The sequence below is a fragment of the Vicia villosa genome, linkage group LG1 (genome assembly GCF_029867415.1).
Source record: "Vicia villosa cultivar HV-30 ecotype Madison, WI linkage group LG1, Vvil1.0, whole genome shotgun sequence".
Lineage (NCBI taxonomy): Eukaryota > Viridiplantae > Streptophyta > Magnoliopsida > Fabales > Fabaceae > Vicia > Vicia villosa.
In genome coordinates this window covers 96,353,946-96,367,847 of record NC_081180.1, presented here as the reverse complement: position 1 = coordinate 96,367,847, position 13,902 = coordinate 96,353,946, and the positions used below count along the sequence as shown (strand labels likewise).

At 32.0% G+C, this 13,902-nt stretch overlaps 1 protein-coding gene across 2 annotated transcripts; it reads right to left on the bottom strand.

Moving 5' to 3' along the window:
- Nucleotides 1-9,393: 9,393 nt before the first annotated feature.
- On the bottom strand, nt 9,394-12,119 carry LOC131643627 (uncharacterized). Of its 2 annotated transcripts, none has more exons than XM_058913891.1 (2): nt 10,203-12,119; nt 9,394-9,814 (listed from the first exon to the last, which is right to left on the bottom strand). In XM_058913891.1, exon 1 carries the CDS (start codon nt 11,541-11,543, stop codon nt 10,203-10,205), a length of 1,341 nt encoding a protein of 446 aa, XP_058769874.1. In that variant the 5' UTR covers nt 11,544-12,119; the 3' UTR covers nt 9,394-9,814. The 2 variants fall into 2 exon arrangements, with proteins under 2 accessions (XP_058769874.1, XP_058769875.1); XM_058913892.1 differs by having other exon boundaries at nt 9,395-9,806.
- Nucleotides 12,120-13,902: the final 1,783 nt, after the last annotated feature.

Genomic DNA, 13,902 nt, shown 5'->3' with positions numbered 1-13,902 from the left:
CAATACGCAGCGGATATAAAATTCTCCACACTTGTTGGAACCTTAAGGATCAACAACAAATATAAGAGGAGAAATCAAACAAATAAACGCACAAAAAACACTGATATTTTAACGTGGAAAACCCCTCAATAAAAATCATGTGTCATTCAGATCAAAGAAATAGCTCCATTATAATCAATTGAGGGTACAAGAGAGACTTAGAGTGATTCACAAACAAGTTCTAACAAGCGTAAATCACAAAGCAAGATTAACTTACAAATAAGAATAAAAAAATCTGAAAAATAACCCAAATCTGCAGCCCCAATGTGAGGCACGTATCCCTTAGCTCATACCTTGTTTTCAAATTCTAAACGGTCAAAAGTTAGATACATGAGTTGCAAACTGCCCTCAAAATTTCAGCTAGATTCAATGGTGAACAAATTGGGGATCATCGGCTTAGTGAGACTGATGCAGAAAAAATGGAAATAGATTTCTCTCTTCTTTTCTCTCATTTGATTCCTTATTTTCTCTCTATCTCTCTTAACTCTAAATTGACACTCTCCACTTAAATAAGTGAGACGAATGGGCTATTCATATTTGGGTCTTTCTCCACATAGGATGGGAGTCCAAACCCAACAATCAGTACTCTCATGTGCAACTTGCAATGAGTCCCACACAATTTTAGCGGTTGTACAATGAGTAATACAATAATATTCATCAACTCCTAAAGAGGATATGAGAACATTCATTGCTTTCCAATCATACGATTATTTTTTCTCATCTTCTGCGTTCCATTGTGCTTCCAGTTTAGGTAAAACAACATCATCTGCATTGGTCATGGTAATTTCAAATGGACCATTTTGGATGGCTTTCCATACATTCCTATCCATAGAATTAAGATGGATACGCATACAATCTTTCCAATAGCCATAGTTTTCGCCATTGAAAACGTGCGCTTTATTATACACCCCTTTAGGTTCAGAATCCATCATCTAATAAATGATTTTGAAGCACAAGATAAACCAGTGCTCGTGATATCACTTGTTAGACGATAGGCTACGATCTAGAGGAGGTGAATAGATCGCAAATGAAATTTTCTTAATTAAAATTTTGTTTTGAAAATGTTTGACTATGGCTAGCAGAAACAACCCCGTGTCGACAATCGTCTATCCCGGACAGTTATCGAAAAGATCGGATATGCATTAAACCTTATAGAACGTATACGTTAGATGAGAAACTTAATCAATATATTTTTAACAGCACCAATGAAATAAAAAACAAAAATTAACTTAAGCAATTTGTCGAACACTTTGTGTACAATCAATTCAAATCAGATTTTTCTTTGATTTTGTTCCTATAAGAAACCAATTACAATCACATAGATTGCAATCAATTCAACAAAAACAGTTTAAAGTATTAGACAAAGAAATTATATTTATGTATCGATTGCACAATCAATGACTTCCACATGAAAATTTATATTAATTTAAAACAAAATAAATTAAGCAAAATGGTTTATATATTTTGCAATTGTCTTGTACCATAAAACTCAATTTGTGTTATCTATCGCCATTGTTCCAACCCAACAACTTAATTTCAATCGATTTCGTATTTTTATTGAGCAACTGAGTTTAAATTGTCTTCTCTTATCTCAAATTTTAATTAATCTCTGTTCTTCCCCGATCCAAAAGATATAATGATTAGAAGTATGAATTCATGTGTTGATCATTCAAGTAAAAATATTACCCCAAGTGCATATAGACAACAAATTTTAATCTTATCGAATTATACTTTTTGTTCTTAAAATCAACTTTAGTAAAATGTGCAACATGCTTTGAAAATCTTACTAGCAAATGTTGTTTCAACAAAATCAGACGAATTGTTATCATTTGTTTCTCCATGATAATTAAATGATATGAGATATATCCAGAGAGACTTTATCAAACTCTTCAGCTGATAAATTTAAATTCTCATTTGAATCGTAATAATTTCTCCTTCCTTCTTAGGGCCAGTTTGTTTTAGATTAAAATAAATAAATTTTCTTATTAAAAAGTTTAGAGATTTTTAAAAAATAAAAGCTAATTTGTGTTGGTTTCCTATCATAAAATTTATTATTTTTTACATAATTTTTTTTTGAAAACTTAAATGTAAAAAATGATTTTTTTTACATTTTTAAAGTAATCATAGATTATTAAAAATATTATTATAAACGTATATTAATCCACAAAATACTACTAATATAATGATATATTACTTATAAGTGTTAATATAAGTGTATCTTAATTATTTAATAAAAAATAAATCTGTAAAATGCTTTTCATTTAGCAATCATTATTTATTTTTAAAAAATTATTATATAATTAAAATTAACATTTATAAGTATAGCATTCTTAATTTTTTGCAGGCAGATTTTGTAAAAAATAGATTTGGTTGGCCTTTCTTTAGGTTTATGTCTCATTGAGAGAGTTTTGGTTTTTGTCCCCCTCTTTTTTTATCAGTTTTTTTGGTTTAATCTTTAATCTTATTCAAAAAAAATATTCTCACTTGAGTTGCCCTGTACACACATACTCACTTGAGTTGCCCTATACACACACACACACACACACACACACACACATATATATATATATATATATATATATATATATATATATATATATATATATATATATATATATATATATATATATATATATATAGAGAGAGAGAGAGAGGAAGGATCAAATTACACCAATATGTTACACTTATAGTTACACTCATTAATAATCTTTGATTTTATTTTAATTCAATGGTTAGAAATATTTAATTAGTGACTCGTGATTCTTACTTAAAATAGTTTTATTCTATTTTTGGTAATTAATAATTTTGATTTTAACATATTATAATTTATTATTTTTCTCATAAAATAAATAAAATCTCTCCTAATTTTGTAACAATTAAATCACACTTCAATTTTATAAAAAACATGATTCTAAATATTTCATAAAAAATATCAAGATTAAAAAAAAACTTTTCTGATTTTAAAATATATCAATTATATATAGAATTTTAAGTAAATAAAATATAAATTTATTTACATAAAAAATAGAAAATTTTTGTTTAAAGTTAAAAAAAATTTATATAAAAATAAGTTTTGATATTAATAAATGTTAAAAATCATAAATTTTTTAAAATATTAATAAGAATAACTGAATAGAATATATTTTTATATTATTATAAAAATTGTGATTTCTTTAAAATTGTTAGTAAGCATTATTTGATGAAAAATAATGTTTGTTATTAAGAAAAAATGGTATGAAAATTGTGATTTATTTTAAAGAAAAAATAATATTATATTCACTGGTTTTTGCAAAAGTCATTTAAATCCAACTATTATTATGTCTGATGATTAACATATCAGTTTCACCATTAATTGCAATAACTATGGTTTTGGCTTCTCTGTGGTTTATGCTTCTACGAATTACTTAACTAGAAGACAATTTTGGCTTAGTCTCAATAACATCCCTTCTAATATCCCTTGGTCCTTTATTGGTGATTTTAATTCTATTGTCAGTGCTGCTAAGTATAAAGGTAATAACACCCCTGCTCAAACTCCTATTAATGATTTCTTTAACTGGTCTGATTCCAATCAATATATCCATCTTCCTACTTTGGGCAATTTCTTCACTTGGTGTAATGGTAGGAGAGGTAGACAAAGAACTGAAAAAAGATTAGATAGGGTTATATGCAATTTGAATTTGTTAGATGTTTGTAAGTCTGCTGTTTGCAATACTCTTCCTAAGGTCAAGTATGATCATTATCCCATTCTCTATGCTATTAATATGGACTCTAGACCTTTTAAGTCTCGGTTCAGGTTTCATAATATGTGGACTAAGAGTGAGGACTATCACAGAGTTATTGAGGAGACTTGGAAAGTCCATGTGTATGGTTGTCCCATGTTTGTCCTTGACAAAAAGCTTAAAATCCTAAAATCTAGACTTAGGGACTGAAATAAGAATAACTTTGGTAATGTCCAACTTAAAGTCATTGAGGCTAAGAAGGCTTTAAAGGAGGTTCAAACTGAGATTGGTAATTCTGGCTATACTGACAGCTTACATGACAAAGAGGCTAAAGCCTAGCATGCCTTGGAAGAGGCTCAATCCATTGAAGAGGTTTTTTTGGAGGGAGAAGTCCAGACTTAATTGGACTCTGCAGGGGGATAGGAACACTAAGTTTTTTCACACTTATGCTAAAATTAGGAGAAAAACCAAACCCATCTCTTCCTTAGTCATTGATGACACTATTGTTACTCATCAGAAGATTTTAGAGAATCACATTGAAGAGCATTTTAAAAACTTGTTTAATAAAAATCATGCTATGCAAGGTCCCTGCCAGGTTAGGAACGTTGTTCCCTCTATTGTTAATGATAGAACTAATGAGCTTCTTACCATGATACCTACTGCTGAAGAGATTCATAAAGCTGTCCTCAATCTCAACCCTAACTCTGCCCCTAGCCCTGATGGCTTTGGTGGGATCTTCTTTTATCATTACTAGAATATCATTCAGAGGGATGTGGTGAATGTTGTTACACAGTTTTTCACCCAAGGCTGGATCTTGCCTAATTTCAATGCTAACAGCCTTATCCTTATCCCTAAGACTAAAGAGGCCAATTCCCTGGGTTAACATAGACCTATAGCCTTAGCCAACTTCAAGTTCAAAATCATATCCAAAATCCTGGCTGATAGACTCTCTTCTATTCTCCCTTCCATTATTTCCCATGAGCAAAAGGTTTTTGTGTCTAGCAGGAATATTCATGATGGGATTTGCTTAACCTCTGAAGCCATAAACACCCTCAATAATAAATGCTATAGTGGAAATGTGGCCCTCAAAATTGACATTGCCAAAGCATTTGACACCCTGAATTGGGATTTTCTTCTGCTCACCCTCAAGAGTTTTGGCTTCAACCAGGTTTTTTGTAATTGGATACATACTATTCTTCATTCTGCTTCTATGTCTATTTGTTTCAATGGTAATACTGTTGGCTACTTCTCTTGCTCTAATGGTGTGAGACAAGGTGATCCCTTGTCTCCACTTCTGTTTTGCATTGCTGAAGATGTCCTCAGCAGGGGCATTTCCAAATTAGTCACAGATGGGCACATAAACCTTATCAAAGTTAACAGACGTTGTATGGTTCCATCTCACACTCTATTTGCTGATGATATCATGGTTTTTTGCAAGGGTGATTCTAAATCTCTCATGGCTTTATCCAATCTCCTTAATGACTATGGAAATAACTCTGGGCAATTTTGCAATTTATCTAAATCCTTAATTTATGCAGGAGGAATGTCCTATGAGAGACACTGCAGTCTAGCCAATATTATTGGTTTTACTAAAGCTACTCCTCCCTTTATTCATCTTGGTGTTCCTATCTTCATTGGGAGGCCTAAAGCTTGTTACTTTCTGAAAATTGCAGATGACATCAGGCTTAAGATGGCTACTTGGAAGGCAAGGCTTCTATCAATGGCAGGCAGAACTCAACTGATCAAATCTATAATCTTTGGCATGACTGTTCATAGCATCACCATTTATAACTGGCCAGGCAGCATTGTTAAGAAAATTGAAGGTTGGATGAGGAATTTTGTTTGGAGTGGATGTACAGACAAAAAGAAAATAATCACTGTTTCTTGGAAAGACTGCTGCAAGCATACTAATGAAGGTGGTCTTGGTATCATTTCTCTAAAAGCTTATAATACTGCTACCAATCTTCATCTTTGCTGGAGACTTCTCAACAATACTCAGAGCTGGTGCAAGCTTCTTAAGGCCAGGGTGAAAAGAAATGGAGATCTGATCAAATATGCCATTAAGTCTTCCATTTGGACAAGCATCAAGGAGGTCCATCAGACTGTTATAGACAATTGCAGTTGGTTAGTTGGAAATGGCTGCAGTGTTAATTTTTGGTTGGATGACTGGATTGGTGAGACTTTGGCTCTCAAATTTCATATTCCAAAACAATTTCACTATGCTTTGACTTCCAGGGTCTGTGATTGGTGGAAGAACAATGCATGGTATGTTCATAGTAATATCCAGGAAGTTGTCCATCATCTTCTTAGCTCTATTTCCAGTTTTTCTATCCTTGAGGTGGATGTTCCTGATTCTTTTGTTTGGTGAAATTCTACTTCTGGTCTGCTAACTATCAAAGAGGCCTATAAGGAATTGGTTAAACCTAGGCCTTCTGTTTTATGGTATTCCTTCCCTTGGGACAAAGACTCACCTCCTTCCCACTCTATGATAGTTTGGAGAGTGATTCATAAAAAGATGACAACTGATGATAACCTTAGGATTCGTGGCTTCTCTTTCCCTTCCATTTGCAATCTCTATCTGACCAACTTTGAAACTGATGAGCATTTATTTTTTGATTGCTGTTATGTTAAGAATCTTTGGAATTGGTTGAAGGGTCTTCTCAATCTTAATTTTAATATCTGTTGCATTGAGGATTGCAGAAGAATTATTGAGATGAATTGGTCTGCTCAAGCCATGTTTGTGGTTAAAGCTGGTTTGGTGGGAGTTTTTTATCAGGTTTGGATTGCTAGAAACCATGCTAGATTTTAGGACAAGCAGATTCATTGGAAACACTGCATTTCCCTAATTGCTGCTCAGCTGCAAATGATTGGAAATAACACCAATAGGACCTCCAACTCCTCCATTTCTAACTTCATTGTGCTTAAGAATTTCAACATCTCTATCAGGCCTAGTAAGGCTTTTACTAATGTGAATGTTTTGTGGACTCCTCCCCTTCATGGCTGGTTAAAATGTAATGTCGATGGTGTTGCTTGTGGCTCTCCTTGGACCTCGGCGTGTGGAGGTATTTTCCGTGATCATAATGATCTTCATGTGCTCAGCTTTAGTGCCTTCCTAGGCAAGGAACCTCCGGAAACTGCAAAATTTTTAGCAGTTTTTATGGCCCTTGAGAAATCCAAGGATTTGGGGTTATCTAAACTTTGGATTGAATCTGATTGCATTCTAGTTGTTAACGCTTTTAAGGACCATAGCTTTGTGCCTTGGAAAATTAAATCTCGTTGGCTCGTGTGTTGGGCATTTTCACTTTCCATAGATTTTATGATCACACACATTTTTAGGGAAGCCAATTTTTGTGCGGATTTTCTTGCCGGTATTGGATTAAGAAACAAAGCTACTACTTGGTTCAATTACATTCATGAAGATATCATTAGTGAGTACTTGCTAGATAAGCAGGTACTCCTAGGCTAAGACTTTGTCGTTAAGGGGTCTTGGTTCGGTCCCCCCTTGTGTACTTTGTTTTCCTTTTAATGATATATTTCTTTTTAGTCTAAAAAAAATATTATATTCACTTAATGTAACTAATAAAACTGTTTTATTTTTAAAAACAATACAAAATAATTTTCAAAATATGTATAACAAATAAAAAAAACTAAATAATAATTATTTAGAACATAATAATTCAGTCGTGAATCAAATAAAATTTTATTTTAAAAAGTAGTGCGTTTTTTTTAAATTAAGAATACAAGTTTTTTTAACTAAAAAAATTATAGTTTTATTAAGAAATGATAAAAATAACATATTTTAAGAAATATTAGTAAAAATCACTTGATTTTTATTAATATTTTATTAAAAATACGTGAATTTTTATATTTCTTAGAAATTTGAAAATTGGTTCATTGATTTTTTTTATATTGTGGTGAAGACCAGGAGGAAGGACAACACCATTGGAGATCATACACAAATCACAAGGTCCACCGTCAGTAAGACGAGTCTTTTTTTAATTTCAAGCTATATGAGGTGGGAGACCTTAGTGGCTAGACACTTGCCTGAGAGGTGTTTGTGACAGTATGTGTAAGTTCAGGACATCCCACGATCAGTTTTGGATGCTCCAACTACAAGCATTGACAGGTGGTTTTAGAGTAACATCATCAGCTCTTCCTGTGGCATTATAGATAGAGCAATGAGGGTTCAACACCACTCGTAATGTTAGGATGGTTATCTGGAGTGGTACCTCATTGTATCATACCCTCGCATCATCTCACATGTTGATCGTACAGACAATGTTGTGCCTTATGATGTTAGGGTTTTTGATGATAGGGTTTCGGCTGATGACATGCCGCCACCACCACCTCCACCAGACACACGTGACCAGGAACGTATGCAAATGATCGTTGTTATTATGGATAACCTCATGGGTTTCGTAAACTCAGACGATGAGTTTTTTATTGGATTATCTCGGGCAACACGCATAGTTCGTGGGGTGCCTATTTAGCTATTTGATTTGATTTTACAGTTGTATTTTTGTTGACTCAGACTACTTACCACCACCGTACCTTTTATTATATAATATTTTAACGATTACATGTTTTGAAGGTGAACATAACTTAAATCAATACAACAAACATAAATTAAAAATAACGAAACAAGAAAACCTAGACACTACCAGATGATTCTGGACGTTTCAACATCTTAATTATGTCATCGACAGATCTTGAAATCTTTGTATCAAACTCGATTTGCCCCATAGTTAGCCTACAGAGAAATGAACTCCACGTGATTGTCAAATTTTCATCGGTCTTCAACTCAATAATGTTGTACATCACCCTTTCATCAGTATCAATCTAATCTTCACAAAACTCGATCTTTTTCACCTTTTTGTTATTGGTACCAGGCAACAATTCATTCAACTTGAATGTCAAGGAGGCGAGAGATGTGGTGTCATCTGGAAACCGAAACTCTACAGGAGGTTCATCTCCGTTGAAGTACACTTTTACCTTAATCAAAAATTGATGAAGAGGCATTTTAAGATGTTTTTCTCAACAACAAGTGACCCCAGTGTATACAACTTTGAATTCATTATAGACCATACAAAACGGTCGGTGCAATCACAGTCGTACAAAACTATTGACAAAATATTGACCGTTGAAAATTTATATAAAAAAATACCGAAAATTTCACATTTGGAAAATTTTCCATTATAAAATTGCAAATTTTGAAAAATCCAGAAATAATTGACACTTACCGAAAATTTCTCGAAATATTTAGTCCCATTTGCAGATTTTCAAATACATGTTCAATAGTATTTTGCGAAATAAAGCCCAATTTCTAAAGGACAGCTTTAACAACTCCTAAATCTTATACAATACTGAAGTGATGATCGAAACTAACCCTTTTGGAAAATACCTCAACTTTTGTCAACCAGTAATCACACTTCATAAACTACAAAGTACATGCATTATTCTGTGTTGCATTATTCTGTGTTTTTACTTTGAATTGTAAAAAATTGTAATAACATAATCAATTCTACTTTAGAATAATCAAATACTTCAAAATCATTTTATAATCAATCCCACAACTTCAGAATTATTTTTGTCTATTCCAAAAACTAAATCAAACACACATTTTACGGTGAAAAAAATGTATTTTTAGAATAAAGTTGGTGTTCTTTTTTCTTATAATTTGTAATTAAAAAATCTATGTTTTTTTTTACTTATAAATAGCTGCGGAAGGAATATGGAATAGGTGGTGAGGTTGCCAGAATCAAGGCAAAAGCTACACTTTGTTCAACAAAATCACATTGTACATGTGGTTTAAGGATAAAATTCATTATGGGCCCTTCACTTATGGTGTAAGATTTTAGGAAGATTTGGTTCTTGACATTTGATACAAACTAGAATGAATCCTTCTGTTTACACTTTCTAGCATGAATTGCAGAACACTGAAAAGACACCAATTCTCACAACTCCTACTTATACTGTTTCCATCCTTCAAGCTTGAATGGCATTCATGTATTGAACATGCATTGTTGTCAAATATCCGTTCCAGCAGCGCTACAACGCTTTAACGAAAGAATTTGAGTAAATCTCTATAGTTCAGCGATATGTTATTTAATACAAAGTGTTATCAAATAGCAACTATAGAGGTGTTATAGCCCTATAGCGTAGCGAAATACAAGAACAACCCATCATTGAAACATCAACTTTATACATCTGTTTCAAATATGTAATACAAGAAACATAGGCAACAAAACTTCGATAAAGCAATCATCGAGCAAAAAATTACGATCTAGAGTTACCAAATTACGATATACTCAAATGGTACAAGCATGAGGGGGGGATAGTTAATAACATCAAAAGTTTCCTCATAAAAAATCCATTCTTTTCGACTAAACAGATTACAACATCTTACAAGAGACAGCGGAAAAGACAGTTTGCAAGATTGCTGACCTAGTTAAAGCTGATGCCCATTTCCTTTCGCTTCAATTCTAAAGCCATGCGTTCATTTTCAAGCTTCATTCTTTCGTTTTCTAGACTCATCTTCTCCAACTCCCGGTCCTTTTTCTTACTAAACCTCTGCCACTTGAATCTTTGTTTCTCTAATTCCAACGTCTCAGCCTGAATTTGTAGCTTTTGCTCTTCTAATTGAACTTGGCGCATGTCAACCCATTGCTTCTGTAACCATGTTGCTCTCGTGTTTTCGGATAAAACTTGATTACCGTCAAGAGGAACCGTTTGTCCACGTGGATGCAAACCTTGGTTAAAATAATCTTGACAATTTGAAGTATTACCATCTTCTTGGCCTTGGATTTGTTTCAAGTTCTTCATAGATCCACCTAACCGCTCATATACTCCTCTGCTATCACCACGGGAAGCACAGTGCACTTTAAAATCATCGCGTTCATCAATTTCAACATCATGCTCGTCATCATCGTGATCCTCGACATGGGACATTCTGATATCATCGTTATCATGATCATGATCATCCCTATTTCGGAGAGCTAACTGCATCGAACATTGCAATGCAGGATCATGCGGCAAATGCAACCTATTACCATTATGATAAGAACACATCTCTTCATAAAACAAGTGTTTCGAGCTTAATATTTTCCGAACATCGTCCTTCTCTTTCTCGGTAAGAAAATTAATTACATCCAAAAGCGAAGGATTTTCAACAACCTCACAAGAAGTCCCTCTCCCTAACATATCATTAAGCTTTTTATACCTTTTATTAAGATCATTGAACTTATCCTCACATTGTTGCGGCGAAACATGATAACCTCTTTCAGCCATAACCTTAGATACAGATTTCCACTTACCCTTCTTCTGTAAAACCGTAAATTTCCTTCGTCCACCACCACCACCGCCACCATCAGACGTTATATCCTCGCCAATATACGAAACAGCAGTAATCATAAGCCTCACCATCTTATCATCCCACTTCACACGCTGCCAAGGCGACGAAGGTCCCTTCTTACCTCTACCCCCTTCATGTTGACCGTCAAAACCCTCCTCGTTAAAACTCGGCTCATCCTCATCACTAGTCGAGTTCTTACTTCTCTCTCCCTTACTGTAATCCGTCATCGAAACAGTTTGATCACAGTTCTGCAAGAGCGAAAACCCATCATGAACCGACGAATGTAGCGAAGACCCTTGACGCGGATTCGGGTGAGGTTGATGTTGATGAATGGTGTGAGGATGGTGTGCTTGATGATGAACCTGAATTGATCCAGGTAAATCAAACCCACCAAAAGAATTTCCAACACCACCTTGTGACAAATTCACATCCATTTTTTTTTTCTCACAAACAAAAAACAACAACCTAGATCAAATCAAACTACCAAACCCATTACACACCAAAACCTAAATTTCAAAACCCATAACAATTTTTTCACATAATATACAATCAAACATAATCAATCAACAATCTAACCATAACAAAAAAAAAAAAAAAACATTATAGAGAGACAAATACAATACCTCTAATTCAGTGACCAAAAAGACAAAAAGGAACTAACTTTCACACAACAAGAAAGGTAAAAGGTTCAAAATCAATAACCCATAAGTTAAAAAAGGGAAATGGTTAAAGGGTCGAGAAGAAACAGAAATAAAAAAGCTTTTCTTGAAGGGTACTCAGTGAACGAAGTTAAAGGTACTTATCTGGTGCAAAACTGCATGGAATTGATGACTGGGAAGCTGGAAAGACAGAGGTTTGAAGAAGAAAAGACGGAGAGAATCGAGAAACGGCAGAGAAACTAGGAGTTAGGATGTTGAAGGGTCTGAAAACTGAAAAGAACCCCGGCAAAAAGGAAAAAACATAGACAGACCTGTTAACAACATAGGAAAATACAAAGAAGTGTTTTTGTAGGAAAATGTTTTTTATTTTTGTGAGCTTCTTTCAAAATAAATTATAAATATATAAAAAATCAAATGTTTTTTTATAGTTAATTTGAACGATAGTGTGATATAAAAATTAATAAATTTTGATATAATAAATATTTAATTAGTTTTAGTCAAATAAATATAATTGAATTTAGTAAAAGATAAATTAAAGATTTAGTTTTCTGTATTCAAATAAATTAATCAATTTTAGTCAAATATAAATAAATAAATAAAAGTTTATTTTTGTAATAATTCAAGAATGTGTCTGTTTATGAAGATTTTTTTAAGCATAATGAAAACCATCTTTTAAAAAAAAATTATTAGAAGTAATTTGTTCAAACAAAGTCACTATAGTTGATTCTTTTACAAAAAAAGTTCTTTTAAAATTCATTCTTTTATAAAACTATAATAAACAGATAAAATAATATTCCAAGACTGCTTAATTTTAAATTATTATATTTAAACAAAAGTATCTATATTTAAACAAAAGTCGAGTTAACATATTTTAAAAAAATACTTATTATAAAATTAAAAATTATTTTAATAAACACAATTTTCTAATATAATATTTTACTAGTTAAATAAATTTAAAAATTGCGCTAAAGTTGTATCAATTTAATTCACATAAATTCAAATTTTGGTCAAAATGGTTAATTTAAAACTTAATTTTTATATTTAAAAAAATAATTTAATTTTTTTTATTTTAAGAAACAAGTTTCTTCATTTTTAATTATCAATTTAGATTTTATTCTGGCTAATAGTAATGATTAATTAAATTGATCCTACTTTTTCAAATCCTGAGCTAGTGAATCCAAAACATGAGATAAGTTATGTTAAAGAATAACAAAATGAACTTGTAACATGTTTATGTTTTAGTTTTAGTTTAAGGATGATGTTAATAAGTGTATTTAAAATATTGGTTATAATACATTCGTATATTATTTATTATATTTAAAAATTTGGTATTTTATATTCTAAATAAATAATTTATTACTCCCTCTGGTTCTATTTATAAGAAAAAAATCTTTTTTAGATACATTGAATAAATAATGTATTTGGACAACATATTGTCCAGATACATTATTTATTCAATATATCTAAAAAGAGAATCTTTTCTTATAAATGGACCGGAGGTAGTACTATTTTTATGGACCGGAGGTAGTACTATTTTTCTTTTGGGAAAAATTAGAACACTCATAAATACTTAACAGATTCAGTGTATTAAGATCAAGTGGGTCCACCTGATGTCATACTCGAAAAATTATATAATTGAAATTAACGCCACGCCAAGCATATAATATACAGATTAGGCACAAAATAATGCAATTTGATGGGGATTGGGCCCCTTTTAGTTGCAACTTACACATTTGCTAGTACTAGTAGTCTGTTTAATTAATATACTATAATTTAAATCTTTTTTCACCCTTACGAAGTGAAATACACTTTCAAAAATTTAAAAATGTCTTTACAAAAATTTTGAAAATGTATATTTGGATGTATTTTTTTTTGTTTAAAGGTCTCGTTAACGAGTGCTCTTAGGGTACTTTTTAAGCATACTAAATAAAGAAAATAATCTTTATAAAAGTCATGATTTCAATTTCCAAAACATTTTCAATGCATTGAATGCAAGTATATTTAAAAAAACTTACCATTTTAATCATTTAAAAAGTGCCCCAAGGGCACTCGTTAATATTTTCCTTTTGTTAAATATTAATTCTGTTAAATATTAATTCGAAGATGTATTTTCAAAAATATTTGAGATGTATTC

Bases quoted from the DNA above. Each gene is read 5' to 3' on its own strand.
- LOC131643627 (XM_058913891.1), bottom strand. From the start codon at position 11,543: ATGGATGTGAATTTGTCACAAGGTGGTGTTGGAAATTCTTTTGGTGGG.